At 41.9% G+C, this 15,315-nt stretch overlaps 1 protein-coding gene across 9 annotated transcripts in view; it reads right to left on the bottom strand.

Moving 5' to 3' along the window:
* The window catches only part of CCDC171 (coiled-coil domain containing 171), a 238,783-nt gene that overhangs the window by 218,279 nt on the left and 5,189 nt on the right, over positions 1 to 15,315 (bottom strand). For 7 of the 9 annotated variants that reach the window (XR_013346211.1, XR_013346212.1, XM_077817681.1 and 4 more), the window contains exons 3-4: positions 13,858 to 14,035; positions 1,907 to 2,045 (exon numbers count right to left, since the gene is read on the bottom strand). Coding sequence is in view for 7 of the 9 variants with exons in the window: in XM_077817681.1 (XP_077673807.1) it covers positions 1,907 to 2,045; positions 13,858 to 13,904 (186 nt within the window). In the remaining 2 variants the exon portion in view is untranslated. The remainder of the gene's footprint in view (positions 1 to 1,906; positions 2,046 to 13,857; positions 14,036 to 15,315) is intronic. The other 2 variants (XM_077817683.1, XM_077817684.1) reach the window with 1 other exon arrangement.

Below are 15,315 nucleotides of genomic sequence, written 5' to 3'. Positions count from 1 at the left end.
AATCCTACAACTATTGCAGTACATCACAGGGAAAGGAGCAGTCTCTGAGATAAGAAAGTCTTAGGCCTTTGGGAGCTTCATAGTCATTGTGACCTACACCTTAAACAGTTCATCACTGTAACCGCCCATACAACTTCCTTGGAATTCCTTTCATACTGAGATATTTTGTGTAAAAAAAAAAAAAGTTTGGGAGGCAGGGGATATACTTATGAACCCTGGAGAAATTTCACAAGTATTTCCCACCATTCCTAACACCACTTCACCTATACTAGCATTAGCAACATTGGAAATCCCAAAATAGATGGGTTGCTAGCCATCACCAAGGTTTTCAAAAAAGTAGCACAAACTTCTGAGCAAAGCTAGTCAACCAACAGACCACTGGCAGCTGCTAACAGGTTTACTGGGATTCCCTACATTCCAACCATTTTGGGGGCTGAACTAAGTCATAGCAATAGTGGGACACTTAGAAAATGGTTTTCGTGTAGACGGGTCCAAAGTTGATTACCACTGCTTCTATACTCTCTGTCAAGCTTACTTTTTAATATACATGCTTTATACTGCTAAGCTTGATGTTCAAGTTCACTTTAATAGATTTTTTTTTAAATCTTCTCTTGATTTCTCTACTGTTCCTTTATTTCAATACTTAGATTGTAAAACATTTTTCAAGCATAAGACTTTAAGATACGATAAAAGTGAAATCAGTCTGAAAGGAAATATTCATTAAACAACAGATGCAAGTGAGTTAACATAATATTCTTCTATACATTTTATTATTAAAATATTAGTTATGTGGAATTTCAAAATTACACAAGCTGAGCAGCTGAAAGCATTTTAAGGTGTGTCCAATTTGGAGGTTTTGGTTTTTGCACCAACTTAATTTACAAGTTACAATTGACTTCCAGATGGATTAAAAACATAACCTGCATTCAAATCCTAATGGCCTGTAAAATAAAAAATAGCTCATTAAGATGACTGACTTGAGTTGTATCTTGTAATCATGTACACTATTAGGCAATCCCAGTCATTGAATTATTAATGGAGGCAGCAATCCTCTACCAGGAAAGTGACACTTCATTTGATGCCACTTATTACTAACCATAACAGCTGTTGTCAGAGCTGTTATTAAATAAAGTGAGACATTCCATACAGGGTTGGTGGATATAGGTAAATAACAATTTCCTCTGATTCCAGTAAGGGTTTTCTTCAGGATGCATTTTCATACAAAACGACAATTCATGTAGTCAGCATTTCATTCCATTGTGATTATTTTGTTGCCCAGGTGCTTCTAATTTCACCAGGTTGCACTGATCTGGCCAAAGCCTTATCTACAGTAGATAATCGTACCATTTAAACTTGAAACAGACGGTTGGCACTGGGAGCAAGCTGAAAGGTTTCAGGCTTTCCACACCAATCAGCATCACCCTGCTTTAGGTGTACATGTTTTCTGGGTGCATGGCTCAAACCTCATATGTTTCAGCATCACGCTCCATCAGGTCTCCACAATTCACTTTGCTTGCACTACCAGCAAAGCACAAAACAAAGCAGATCAACAATACCACACAGCAAGGGGGACTGAGGAGGAGAAAGGAGTGATCCCTTACTAGTTAAATAAGATTTCCTCACTTACATGTCAGTACTGCAATAAACTCCATGTGTGTAAGTCCCTGAACACACACACACACACACACACACACAAAAGTCCTCTGAAATCAGTGAGTCTCCATGTCAGCACATGCAGAATCAGGATCAAATGTTCAAGAGGCAGGAAGTGGGCACTGCTATGTAATGTCTCTTGGCTTTTATTTTTTTTTTTTTTTTTAAAGAAGTCCATGAAGTCTCTAAAGTACAGGCTGTAGTGCTTAGAGTATTTTAAATATTGATTTTTTTTCTAGTATTAAAAACTTACATCTTGGTTATGTTTAGTGGTTATGTCCAGTTTTTCTTTTTTGGCTTGATGAAGTTTCCTTCTCAGATCTTCAGTAACATCCAGCTCTGACTGACTACTATTTTGCAATAGCCTCATCTCACTCTGGATATAGTGTAGGCTGCAAAACAGAAGTATATTTTAACTATCATTGCTTCCCTGATTATATCAATCTTCATTGTTACTGATTCGATTAAATGTTAGGACACTGCAAAGACATAAACCCTACCATTTAAAAAGATGTCTAGCAAATCTCCATTATTTTGTCTCACTGAGATTCAAACTTATTTTTTTGTTTACCATAAAATACTATATCACCAACTACAAAATGTTGGTTACATCATACTACACCGCACATTTGCAACCATCATTCCCTTCTGTGGCTCTTCCTTTTAAGGGCGGGGAGGGGTATTTTGCATACTTGCATTCCCACAAAAAAGATACAGGTTTAAGGTGCAATCTTGGTACATTGTGAATACTCTCAACTCCCTGTTACTTCTGTGGAAATGAAGAACATTAAGCACAGAGCAGGATCAAGAGCTTAGTGACTAAGGCTTTATCTACACACTGTACCAATTTAACTAAAATCAGTTTAGAAATGGATTTTAACTAAACTGGTTTAGAAACTCATTCCATTAAATCTGTACAATTTCCTCATGTGGCAATCTAGACACTGATTTTAACTTTTAAATCAGTTTAAAACTGACAGTTAAATAAGTATGGCTTTTGTATATAGACACTGTCTTGTCTATAGTTAACTGCTCCCACAAAAAAGAAAATAACCAAGACAAATAAAATACACTTTAAATGGAAATAAGGCCATAGCACATATGAAAAAAAATTGTTTCCCCCAAAGTGACTTTAGGGTTGCCAGGTGTCCAATTTTTTACCAGAACACCCAATCGAAAAGGGACCCTGGTGCCTCCAGTTGCCACCGCCAACCAAACTGTTAAAAGTCTAGTCAGCAGCGCAACAGAGGCCCAGGGATAAGGCAGCCTCCCTGCCTTCCCTAGTTCTACATGGCTCCTGAAAGTGGCAGCCAGGTCCTTGCAGCCCCTAGGTGCATAGGCGGCCAGGGAGGCGCCGCACGCTGCCCCTGCCCTGAGTGCCGGCTCCGCAGCTCCCATTGGCCACGAACTGCAACCAATGGGAGCTGTGGGGGCAGCACCTGCAGGCGTGAGGGCAGCAGGCGGCACCTCCCTGGCTGCCCATGTACCTAGGAGCCGCAAGGACCTGGTGGCCGCTTCTGGGACCCTGCACCCCCACCCCCTGCCCCAGCCCAGAGTCTCGTCCTGCACCCAAACTCCCTGCTGGAGCCCAGACCCCCCAACACCCCAACCCCAGCCCTGAGTCCCCTCTTGTACTCCAAACCCCTCATCCCCGGCCCAACCCGAGCCCACACCCCTAGCTGAAACCCTCACCCGCCCCCACATCCCAACCCCCTGCCCCAGCCCAGAACCCCCTCCTGCACCCCAAACTCCTCAGCCCCACCCCGAAGCCTACACCCCCAGCCAGAGCCCACCCCCTCCCACCCTCCGTCTCAGCCTGGAGCCATCTCCCACACCCTGAACCCCTCATTTCTGGCCCCTCCTAACCCCTCTGGCAGGTCATCTCAAGTGCTTATATACAAATGCACAAAGCCTTGGAAACAAGCAGGGAGAACGGGAGGTCCTGGTGATGTCAAGGAATTATGACGTGATTGGAATAACAGAGACTTGGTGGGATAACTCACATGACTGGAGTACTGTCATGGATGGTTATAAACTGTTCAGGAAGGACAGGCAGGGCAGAAAAGGTGGGGGAGTAGCACTGTATGTAAGGGAGCAGTATGACTGCTCAGAGCTCTGGTACGAAACTGCAGAAAAACCTGAGTGTCTCTGGATTAAGTTTAGAAGTGTGAGCAACAGGAGTGATGTAGTGGTGGGAGTCTGCTATAGACCACCGGACCAGGGGGATAAGGTGGATGAGGCTTTCTTCCGGCAGCTCGCGGAAGCTACTAGATCGCATGCCCTGGTTCTCATGGGTGACTTTAATCTTCCTGATATCTGCTGGGAGAGCAATACAGCGGTGCATAGACAATCCAGGAAGTTTTTGGAAAGCGTAGGGGACAATTTCCTGGTGCAAGTGCTAGAGGAGCCAACTGGGGGGGAGCTTTTCTTGACCTGCTGCTCACAAACCGGGAAGAATTAGTAGGGGAAGCAAAAGTGGATGGGAATCTGGGAAGCGGTGACCATGAGTTGGTTGAGTTCAGGATCCTGACACAGGGAAGAAAGGTAAGCAGCAGGATATGGACCCTGGACTTCAGGAAAGCAGACTTCGACTCCCTCAGGGAACAGATGGGTAGGATCCCCTGGGGGACTAACATGAAGGGGAAAGGAGTCCAGGAGAGCTGGCTGTATTTCAAGGAATCCCTGTTGAGGTTACAGGGACAAACCATCCCGATGTGTCGAAAGAATAGTAAATATGGCAGGCGACCAGCTTGGCTTAACGGTGAAATCCTAGCGGATCTTAAACATAAAAAAGAAGCTTACAAGAAGTGGAAGGTTGGACATATGACCAGGGAAGAGTATAAAAATATTGCTCGGGCATGTAGGAATGAAATTAGGAGGGCCAAATCGCACCTGGAGCTGCAGCTAGCGAGAGATGTTAAGAGTAACAAGAAGGGTTTCTTCAGGTATGTTGGCAACAAGAAGAAAGTCAAGGAAAGTGTGGGCCCCTTAATGAATGAGGGAGGCAACCTAGTGACAGAGGATGTGGAAAAAGCTAATGTACTCAATGCTTTTTTTGCCTCTGTCTTCACGAACAAGGTCAGCTCCCAGACTGCTGCGCTGGGCATCACAACATAGGGAATAGATGGCCAGCCCTCTGTGGAGAAAGAGGTGGTTAGGGACTATTTAGAAAAGCTGGACGTGCACAAGTCCATGGGGCTGGACGAGTTGCATCCAAGAGTGCTAACGGAACTGGCGGCTGTGATTGCAGAGCCATTGGCCATTATCTTTGAAAACTCGTGGCGAACGGGGGAAGTCCCGGATGACTGGAAAAAGGCTAATGTAGTGCCAACCTTTAAAAAAGGGAAGAAGGAGGATCCTGGGAACTACAGGCCAGTCAGCCTCACTTCAGTCCCCGGAAAAATCATGGAGCAGGTCCTCAAAGAATCAATCCTGAAGCACTTACATGAGAGGAAAGTGATCAGGAACAGTCAGCATGGATTCACCAAGGGAAGGTCATGCCTGACTAATCTAATCGCCTTCTATGATGAGATTACTGGTTCTGTGGATGAAGGGAAAGCAGTGGATGTATTGTATCTTGACTTTAGCAAAGCTTTTGACACGGTCTCCCACAGTATTCTTGTCAGCAAGTTAAAGAAGTATGGGCTGGATGAATGCACTATAAGGTGGGTAGAAAGTTGGCTAGATTGTTGGGCTCAATGGGTAGTGATCAACAGCTCCATGTCTAGTTGGCAGCTGGTGTCAAGTGGAGTGCCCCAGGGGTCGGTCCTGGGGCCGGTTTTGTTCAATATCTTCATAAATGATCTGGAGGATGGTGTGGATTGCACTCTCAGCAAATTTGCGGATGATACTAAACTGGGAGGAGTGGTAGATACGCTGGAGGGCAGGGATAGGATACAGAGGGACCTAGACAAATTGGAGGATTGGGCCAAAAGAAATCTGATGAGGTTCAATAAGGATAAGTGCAGGGTCCTGCACTTAGGACGGAAGAACCCAATGCACAGCTACAGACTAGGGACCGAATGGCTAGGCAGCAGTTCTGCGGAAAAGGACCTAGGGGTGACAGTGGACGAGAAGCTGGATATGAGTCAGCAGTGTGCCCTTGTTGCCAAGAAGGCCAATGGCATTTTGGGATGTATAAGTAGGGGCATAGCGAGCAGATCGAGGGACGTGATCGTCCCCCTCTATTCAACATTGTTGAGGCCTCATCTGGAGTACTGTGTCCAGTTTTGGGCCCCACACTACAAGAAGGATATGGATAAATTGGAGAGAGTCCAGCGAAGGGCAACAAAAATGATTAGGGGTCTGGAACACATGACTTATGAGGAGAGGCTGAGGGAACTGGGATTGTTTAGTCTGCAGAAGAGAAGAATGAGGGGGGATTTGATAGCTGCTTTCAACTACCTGAGAGGTAGTTCCAGAGAGGATGGTTCTAGACTATTCTCAGTGGTGGAAGAGGACAGGACAAGGAGTAATGGTCTCAAGTTGCAGTGGGGGAGGTTTAGGTTGGATATTAGGAAAAACTTTTTCACTAGGAGGGTGGTGAAACACTGGAATGCGTTGCCTAGGGAGGTGGTGGAATCTCCTTCCTTAGAAGTTTTTAAGGTCAGGCTTGACAAAGCCTTGGCTGGGATGATTTAATTGGGGATGGGTCCTGCTTTTGAGCAGGGGGTTGGACTAGATGACCTCCTAAGGTCCCTTCCAACCCTGATATTCTATGATTCTCCTGGAGCCCGCACTCCCAGCCCAGAGCCCATACCTCCCCCACACACCGACACCCTGCCCCAGTCTGGAGCCCTCTCCCGCACCCCTAACCCCTCATCCACAGCCCCACCCCAGAGCCTGCACCCCCAGCCGGAGCCCTCACCCCCGTCCTGCACCCCAACCCCAGCCCTGTGAAATTGAGTGAGGGTGTGGAAAAGTAAGTGATGGTGGGGGGATGGAGTGAGCAGGGATGGGGCCTTGGAGAAGGCGCGGTGAAGGGGTGTTCGGCTTTGTACGATTAGGAAGTTGGCAACCCTAAGTAACCTACAAAAGTTTGCATGATTTTCCATACAAGTAGCAACACTGATGTTTTGTATATTTTGGCCTAAACGAAGTATTAAAAGTATCACCAAAAAACTGCTGTAGTTTTAAATATAAAAATAAACATTATCCTGTTTACCAAACACTACTACAGTTTCCAAGGAATGAGAACGAGAAAGAGATATTTACTGATCTAATGTTGTTGTCCAATCTGAGAACATGAAAAACATAACCAGCATAATAGGTAAACACTAAGTTTGTTTTTTAAAACGTTGTCAACTTTAGTTGTTTCAAGGTGTTACTAGTAATTTAGGCAAAAATCTATTATTTTAAGCAACTCATTGTCTTGATGGTGTCCCATATATATTTTAAGATCTATATTTATACTGTGCTACTTTCATATCAGAGTGTCCATTGATTTCATATGAAAGCAGGCCAATTGTTTGTGTCACAGATAATTATTCCTCAGGGTGAAATGTACTTAATAAATATGGGAGATAATGAACATTTGCAAAACTGCACCTGGATTCAGTGCAGCAGAATCACAACAGCTATATAGTGTTACTATGAGAGCTATACCCAAAGGAATCAACAGAGAGGAGGAGGTAAAAATTAGTTAAGAGGCAAAAGCACAGTGACAAGAAATTCATAATGTAGCTAAAAATGAAATAACTTATTCTCTATCCTTTTTTTAATGATTTAATTATAAAAGACGGAGAATATCTTATTGCCCTTATATAAATGCATGGTACACCCACATCTTGAATACTGCATACAGATGTGGTCCTCTCATCTCAAAAAAGATGTACTGGCATTAGAAAAGGTTCAGAAAAGGACAACTAAAGGGGTTTGGAACAGGTCCCATATAAGGAGAGATGAAAAGGCTAGGACTTTTCAGCTTGGAAAAGAGAAGACTAAGGGGGGATATGATAGAGGTATATAAAATCATGAGTGGTGTGGAGAAAGTGAATAAGGAAAAGTTATTTACTTGTTCCCATAATATAAGAACTAGGGGCCACCAAATGAAATGAATGGGTACCAGGTTTAAAACAAATAAAAGGAAATTCTTCTTCACTCAGCGCACAGTCAACCTGTGGAACTCCTTGCCTGAGGAGGTTGTGAAGGCTAGGACTATAACAGGGTTTAAAAGAGAACTGGATAAATTCATGGAGGTTAAGTCCATTAATGGCTATTAGCCAGGATGGGTAAGGAATGGTGTCCCTAGCCTCTGTTTGTCAGAGGGTGGAGATGGATGGCAGAAGAGAGATCACTAGATCATTACCTGTTAGGTTCACTCCGCTGGGGCAGCTGGTATTGGCCACTGTTGGTAGACAGGATAATGGGCTGGATGGACCTTTGGTCTGACCCAGTATGGCCATTCTTATGTTAACTTAAAATATAATGTATTATACACAAGTATCTCACATTTCACAGCCATTACAACAAGAAGCTAGAAGTGTGGAGGAAAATCAAATAGAGGTAAGGAGGGTACGAAGGGCTAGAATTAGTAAGAGCTACTGGGAGGAACGCTACAAAACCTTGATGGTTGTAGGCAGCATAGAAAAGTTGGGCTTTTGATGTTTCTAAAATGGATGGGGAAAATCAGAGATGGTAGAGAGGCAGACCATCTCTGGGGCAGCAGCACAAGGGATCAGCTTCCAACTAAGAAAAAGAGGGAGTGTTGGACTGGGAGGAGACCAGAAAATGGAGGAAGATAGAAAAGTATGGTATAAGGGGGCAACAAGTTAGCTAAGAGCATGGCTCTAAGAGCTCTGAAGATGAGAAGAATGATTTTGTAGAAAATACTGACATGGATGTGACTCCAGCAGAAGTCTTACAGAAAGGGTGTCAAAAGCTGGCTGGCCCTTTAAGGCAAGTCTGGTTCAGACTCACCTGTGATGGATCACCTTCCCCTCCCAAATCTCCTCCCTAGCTGATCCTGATGTGAAGGGGACCAGATGGTCTTGTTTAATTATTAGACCCAGCTGGGTTTGGATCATGGGATTTCTACAAAGGGCTGCAAGACTACTGGTGGGAAAGATAGGTCCTAGAGAAGGATAACTCTCAGGTAGAGAGCTTGGAGAAGAAATGCTGGCTCCTGGAAGAAGGGAGACACCCCCGATGGAAAAAGCCTTATGAGTTAGAGCTCTGTAGGAGAGCAGGAAAGAAATGAGAGTTGAACCAGAGGGCAGAAGGCCCTTTTTATGTTGCATTTGAGACTACTCTCTAAGTTTATAACTAGCACCCTGCTGGGAGGTGCCAAGAGAGAGAGAACTGTTGGGAGAGTTTCCCTGGGAAAGGGGAACATGAGGCACGCTCAATAGTGCAACAAGGGTATGCTGTAGAGGCTCGAGGGGTCAGTGGAATCATTGGTGTGTGTGTACAAAGAGTCATTAATTGTATTACAACAGGGCTAGAGGCCCCAGTCTGTATCAGGGAATCATTCATTCCTGCCCCCGAAGACTTTATAATCCAGTGGCAAGATGCCACAGGTGGGTATAGAATCCAAATGAAGCATTGAGACACGGCTGTTAGTAGCAGGAACATCAGGCTGCATTATTAGCCATGTATACTGTTTTAAAGTGAAGTAATCATTGCACATACAGGACGTGAAGCACCCTGTACTTCTGAAGATATGTCTACACTGCGTCCTCATGGCAGCAGCAACATGTAGGGTATGTGTCTCACAGACTTTCCCTGGTGCTGCAGTCTTTCCCTGTAGCAGGGAAAGGCTAAGATAGCAGTGTAGACAGAGGAGGTCCTGCTTGGGTGTGCAGAGAGCAGCGTAGGGTACATAGCCTAAGTTTCTGGAGTGTCTTTACTCACTTAAGCAGTGCCTTGCTCTCTATACTGCTACTTCTCTATACCCATGTTAGGGGGCCATGTAGTGTATATACACTACATACTGGTGTGAGGAGTGTAAAGTGCCCTGAGATGATGAAGAGTGGAGGGGAATGAGTAGCCAAGACATTTGTAAGGGGAAGAAGAAAAGTAGTGAAGCTATTCCTCTCTCACCTTCAGAGGAAGGGAGCTCTCCTGGCAAGAATGGAGAGAGAGAAAAATTAACTGAATTCACATTTACAGTGTGGCTCTCTGCTCTCTTTAATGGCTAGTCCATGAATAGATGTTGAACGGGCTACAGCCTTTGAGTTTAAGAAACTTGCTTTAGCCTAAGCCGTCAAAGTTCCTGCTTTTAGATCCAGAGGTTACATGAAGTTCTGATAACATGGTAGCCACATAATCAGAACCCCAAGGTGTCTATGTAGAATAGAAAAGTTTTCCTGTATTATATATTTAAGTTTATGTTTTCATAGTATAGTCCAGATTAAATGGAGCAAACCAGTTTATACCAGTTTGGGATTTGGGACGCTGCCTGTCAAGGCTTCTACATTTTTATGACATTATTAAAGTTTCAGTTTTTAGTTTTAGTTTTCTACCGGGGAGGTACTGTAGAGCTGCCTACAGGGAGAGCACGCTAAAAAAAGTAAATTAAAAAAACCTCAGTATTATTTTACAACTTTGAAGTCATAAAAAGGCTTATGCCATCAGCTTTTGGGAAAGCCATTTTCCCCCAAACCTCCCACCAGCCAGCAGCAGATGAAGAAGAGGTTGTCTAGAACAGTCAACATATCTACACTGCCAGGCTCGGATTCAGCAAAAGACTTAATTACATGGTTACGTGTCTTGATGAATTGGGGCCTAAACACACAAAGAGAAAAAACAAAAACAAAAAAATCCCACAGAGTCAGACCAGTGTGGCAAAGTTGTATATTTCATGTTTGGACATTATAGCTATGGAATAAAGTTTTGGAAGTACTATAAAAACGAAAACAGCAGCATAAAGCAAATATACTGAATTTTTATTTACGGTATTTGCTACGTTGCCTCTGAAATGACCATCCAATAATGAGCTCTTCCATAGTGAAATTTAGGTTGATTGTCATGAAAATCAAAACATTAGCAAAAATATTAATAGCTTTTGCCCCTTCAGAATGGCTTTAGGCTGAGTTGCCTTCACTTCAAAGCAGAGGGTTTCAGCAAAACAACTAAGGCATTAGGATAGCAACTTCTAATATTATAAAATGAATTAAAATTAATGTAATTTAAATTAGACATTTTAGATTGCGTACTTATACTCAAAGTGTAATAAAGAAGTCAAACAACCTATTAACACTAAAATGGATTTTTTTAAAATAGAGTAACAGGAGAAGTTGTGTAGATACAGAAGAGCATATGCCTCAGATATGCAATAAATCACAAGAACAATGGCAGAGTTCCAACACACAAGACTTGCTGATATTTTACACATTCCATGCACCGTGTGGTAGCTATTGTATATACATACATATATATGATGAACAGAGGATTCTAACTAAAGCAATGACAATGATAACTAGAGGAGATAATTAAAGCAAATGTAAGTGGTAAGGCTGAACGAATACACACATGCACACAAATGGATTTTTATAAGAACAAAGAAGCTCTTTGTTTCTATCATCATAAAAGTAATTGTGAGATGATTGTATAGCCTTGTTCAAAGTGTTCTTGCATTATTTAATATTCCTGATGGATAATCATATTTAGAAAATATGCTTTTACCAAAATCATATACAAAATGCCATCCTTCACACTTTCTCTAAAATTCTTTAAGAAAAACAAGAGCAAATGAAATAGCTATTGAATACTATGTTGCAGGGTAATGAAAATTTAACATGGGCAACTCAGCAAATCAATAAGTTGACTTTAAAGTTCAGTTGTGTACGGCAATCATATTAGTTACAATATTGTAAAAGTTGTCTTAGGGGTTTTTCTTCACACCTGACAAAAAGTAGTGTAATTATATCTGTGTTGCAACTAAGAGACTGATTTTTCTTCCACTTGTTAATTAGCTATGGGATTTTTCTAAACTCTTATAGCCAAAGGGGGATTCTGCATATCTATCCTAAAAGATCATGTTTCAAGGAAAAAGGGTCTATCACAGAACTCTGCTACTACTGCCAAAGCAGTTAGGAGTCCAGTAGTATGATGATTTAAATGGCAACAATATTACTTAGGATCAATATTATTAGAATGAATCAAGGTTCTCGCTAACGGTGCTATTGTTTCAAGACATTGTATACTCAACAAAACAAAAACATTGATGTGAATGATAAGGGCCATATCCATGACCATAAGTCTGCAAATGTATCCTTCCTCTCTCCCTTCCATGGTGTGCATTAAAAAAATGTGATTATGCATACCACCTGTTCTAATAAACCAACTGGAAATACTTGAGAAACCACTAAACTATTTGGTTTCCAGAGGCTAATCTACATAATTTACTTAACTCTAAACTAAAGGCAGAAATTTTCAGAGGTGGTGCTCATTACTTCTGAAAATTAGGTCCAAAGTCTGTCTAGGTACAAACAACAAAACGACAGATATACCCTACCCTAATTTTTCAACACAAAGAGCTTTTATGCCAACAATTTGATTCTCTCCCCTGCATGACTTTAGCAAAGCTTTTGGCACGGTCTCCCACAGTATTCTTGCCAGCAAGTTAAAGTAGTATGGGCTGGATGAATGGACTATAAGGTAGATAAAAAGCTGGCTAGATCATCGGGCTCAATAGGTGGTGATCAATGGCTCCATGTCTAGTTGACAGCCGGTATCAAGCAGAGTGCCCCAAGAGTTGGTCCTGGGGCCAGTTTTGTCCAACATCTTCATTAATGATCTGGAGGATGGCATGGACTGCACCCTCAGCAAGTTTGCAGAGGACACTAAACTGGGAGGAAAGGTAGATTCGCTGGAAGGTAGGGATAGGATACAGAGGAACCTAGACAAATTAGAGGATTGGGCCAAAAGAAATCTCATGAGGTTCAACAAGGACAAGTGCAGAGTCCAACAAGGACAAGTGCAGAGTCCAGAAGAAGCCCATGCACCGCTACAGACCAGGGACCAAATGGCTAGGCAGCAGTTCTGCAGAAAAGGACCTAGGGGTTACAGTGGACGAGAAGCTGGATATGAGTCAGTTTGCTCTTGTTGCCAAGAAGGCCAATGGCATTTTGGGCTGTATAAGTAGGGGCATTGCCAGCAGATGGAGGGACGTGATCATTCCCCTCTATTCAACATTGGTGAGGCCTCATCTGGAGTACTGTGTCCAGTTTTGGGCCCCACACTACAAGAAGGTTGTGGAAAAATTGGAAAGCGTCCAGCAGAGTGCCACAAAAATGATTAGAGGACTGGAACACATGACTTATGAGGAGAGGCTGAGGGAGCTGGGATTATTTAGTCTTCAGAAGAGAACAATGAGGGGGGATTTGATAGCTGCTTTCAACTACCTGAAGGGGGGTTCCAAAGAGGATGGATCTAAACTGTTCTCCTTGTTCTGTCATCTGCTACCATTGAGTAATGGTCTCAAATTGCAGTAGGGGAGGTTTAGGTTGGATATTAGGAAAAAAATTTTCACTAGGATGGTGGTGAAGCACTGGAATGCGTTACCTAGGGAGGTGGTAGAATCTCCTTCCTTTGAGGTTTTTAAGGTTAGGCTTGACAGAGCCCTGGCTGGGATGATTTAGTTGGGGATTGGTCCTGCTTTGAGCAGGGGGTTGGACTAGATGACCTCCTGAGGTCCCTTCCAACCCTGATATTCTATGATTCTATGATTCTATGACAGTCCACGGCAAGGACGCTGACAGAATTTCTTGTCTGAATTTGAGGACCGTCAGTCCCAGGGGACATGCCTCAAGGTTTTAAGAAAGACAGTCAAAGTTTCAGTTTAATACACAATCTCCCTGACAGATTCTTCCCAGTCCCCAAGTATCTAGGATGAGTCTTACAACTGAACAAGTTATAGAAAGTGTAACCAAATGCCATCTTGTCTGGCAAAGCAAAGACTTCTGTAACTCAGTGCAAAATGCTCCTAACTGTATTTGATTACCCCTTCTGCCTTATTGCCTTTTTTCTTTTTAAATACCTTCTGTGCTTTCCAAGGATTTCTTGCACTTAATTGGAGATATCATTCATGCCCTCTGGCCTAGCTGTTGTCAAACAAGTTGTATCAGATTAACACAAATTATATGTATTGATTAAGTTTTGTTTTCTTAGAATGACCTACTGTCAAACCTCCAAAACAATGAAAAATTCTCACAAAAAGACAATATAAGTTACTGGATTTTAAAATAAGGAACAGAAGCTCACCGTTTGATTTCAGGAATCGTGTAACTGATTGGAGGGGTAGAATTCATGATGACAAATCTCCAACTTTTTAATCTATAGTGTCTGGATAAAGAACATAATCTTCAATTATATTCTTTTACAGAAACTGAGACACTTCAAAGATTACTCTTCTCTTTGCATCATATGGATACATTAAAACCTATAACAACATAAAAAGGGCAGTTTATTTCTCATTGTAACAGAAGTAATCAATTGTATTTACTCTCAGATATTTATTAAACAAACAATGTAAGCTTTAGGCTCAGACATGTTAACACTTACTACCAGACATAGCTCCACTGAAGCCAATCGGAGACAGCAGAAAGAACTACACCTCCTAGCAAGCATTTGTAGGATCAGGCCCTTAACCCTGAAAATGCATATTTTTGAGGAGAATATTTGATTCTAAATTTACAATAGAAGGAGAGTGAAACACACAAAATTGTTTCTTTGTAGGTTGTATCCCTCCATTTCCCTGATGACGCATTTATCTGTGGGTTTTCGGTGTTTTTGTTTTTAAAGTCACAATACAGACAATAGGCCCCATGACAGAACAATTTTAAGGGTAGGTCAATATTTGGGACTTCACTGTGCAACAGTGGCCCTTAACTAGCAAGTCCTCCTGCAATTACTGGAGAATAATAGAAACCTGAAATTTTCTACCGATTATTGCGCTGAGGTCATTAATCACTATAAATTATCATGGATTATAGCATCACACATAAATTTGATTAACATGAAGACTCCTTTAGCAAAAATTGTGCATAGAAGAAATCCATGTTTATTCTCTCATATACAGTATAGCAACATTAGAAACACTTAATACATCAAGCATATTTAGAAAACAAGTATTAAAATATCATCAACCAATCTGAAAAAGCCAACACTTATTTCAGGTTGAAGAATAAATTCATTTATAGTTCTCTTGGCAAATCATTACAAGACAGCCTGAGATAAAATGGTCAGCACAGGCTAGATTCAGCAAAAAGATTAATTAACCATGAAGATTTTCTTCTACATGCCATTGTAGATGGACTCCCATGCCTATGACCTAGCCTGCAAGCCATCTTTACATCTAAATGTTGCAGCCACGTGTCTGCCATAATCTATTTCCATCTAACCTAACGCAGAAGTCTTCAGCTCTAATAAAGTGACTGAATAGTCCACTTTTGTTATACTATGTCTGAAGCTTTTTAAAAACTGTACATGTTTTCTTGTCTTTATTTTTAATTCAATCACATTCTGCAGTTTGTCTCCAGAAAACAGAATCTACTCCTCCCGCCCGAAAAAAAATCCTATTACCTTTATTTATTCATTCTTTATTATATTGATTAATAATAATTTAAGGCCAATCTAAAGTAACTAAGTTAAATTCATTGTAATTACTTGGGTGTAAATCTAAAGGAAATGAGAACAGAAATTGGTTTTTCCTTTATTCAT

Source organism: Eretmochelys imbricata, chromosome 5, assembly GCF_965152235.1.
Source record: "Eretmochelys imbricata isolate rEreImb1 chromosome 5, rEreImb1.hap1, whole genome shotgun sequence".
Classification (NCBI taxonomy): Eukaryota; Metazoa; Chordata; order Testudines; family Cheloniidae; genus Eretmochelys; species Eretmochelys imbricata.
The sequence above is the reverse complement of the archived record's forward strand: the minus strand, read 5'-3'. Positions and strand labels throughout refer to the sequence as shown.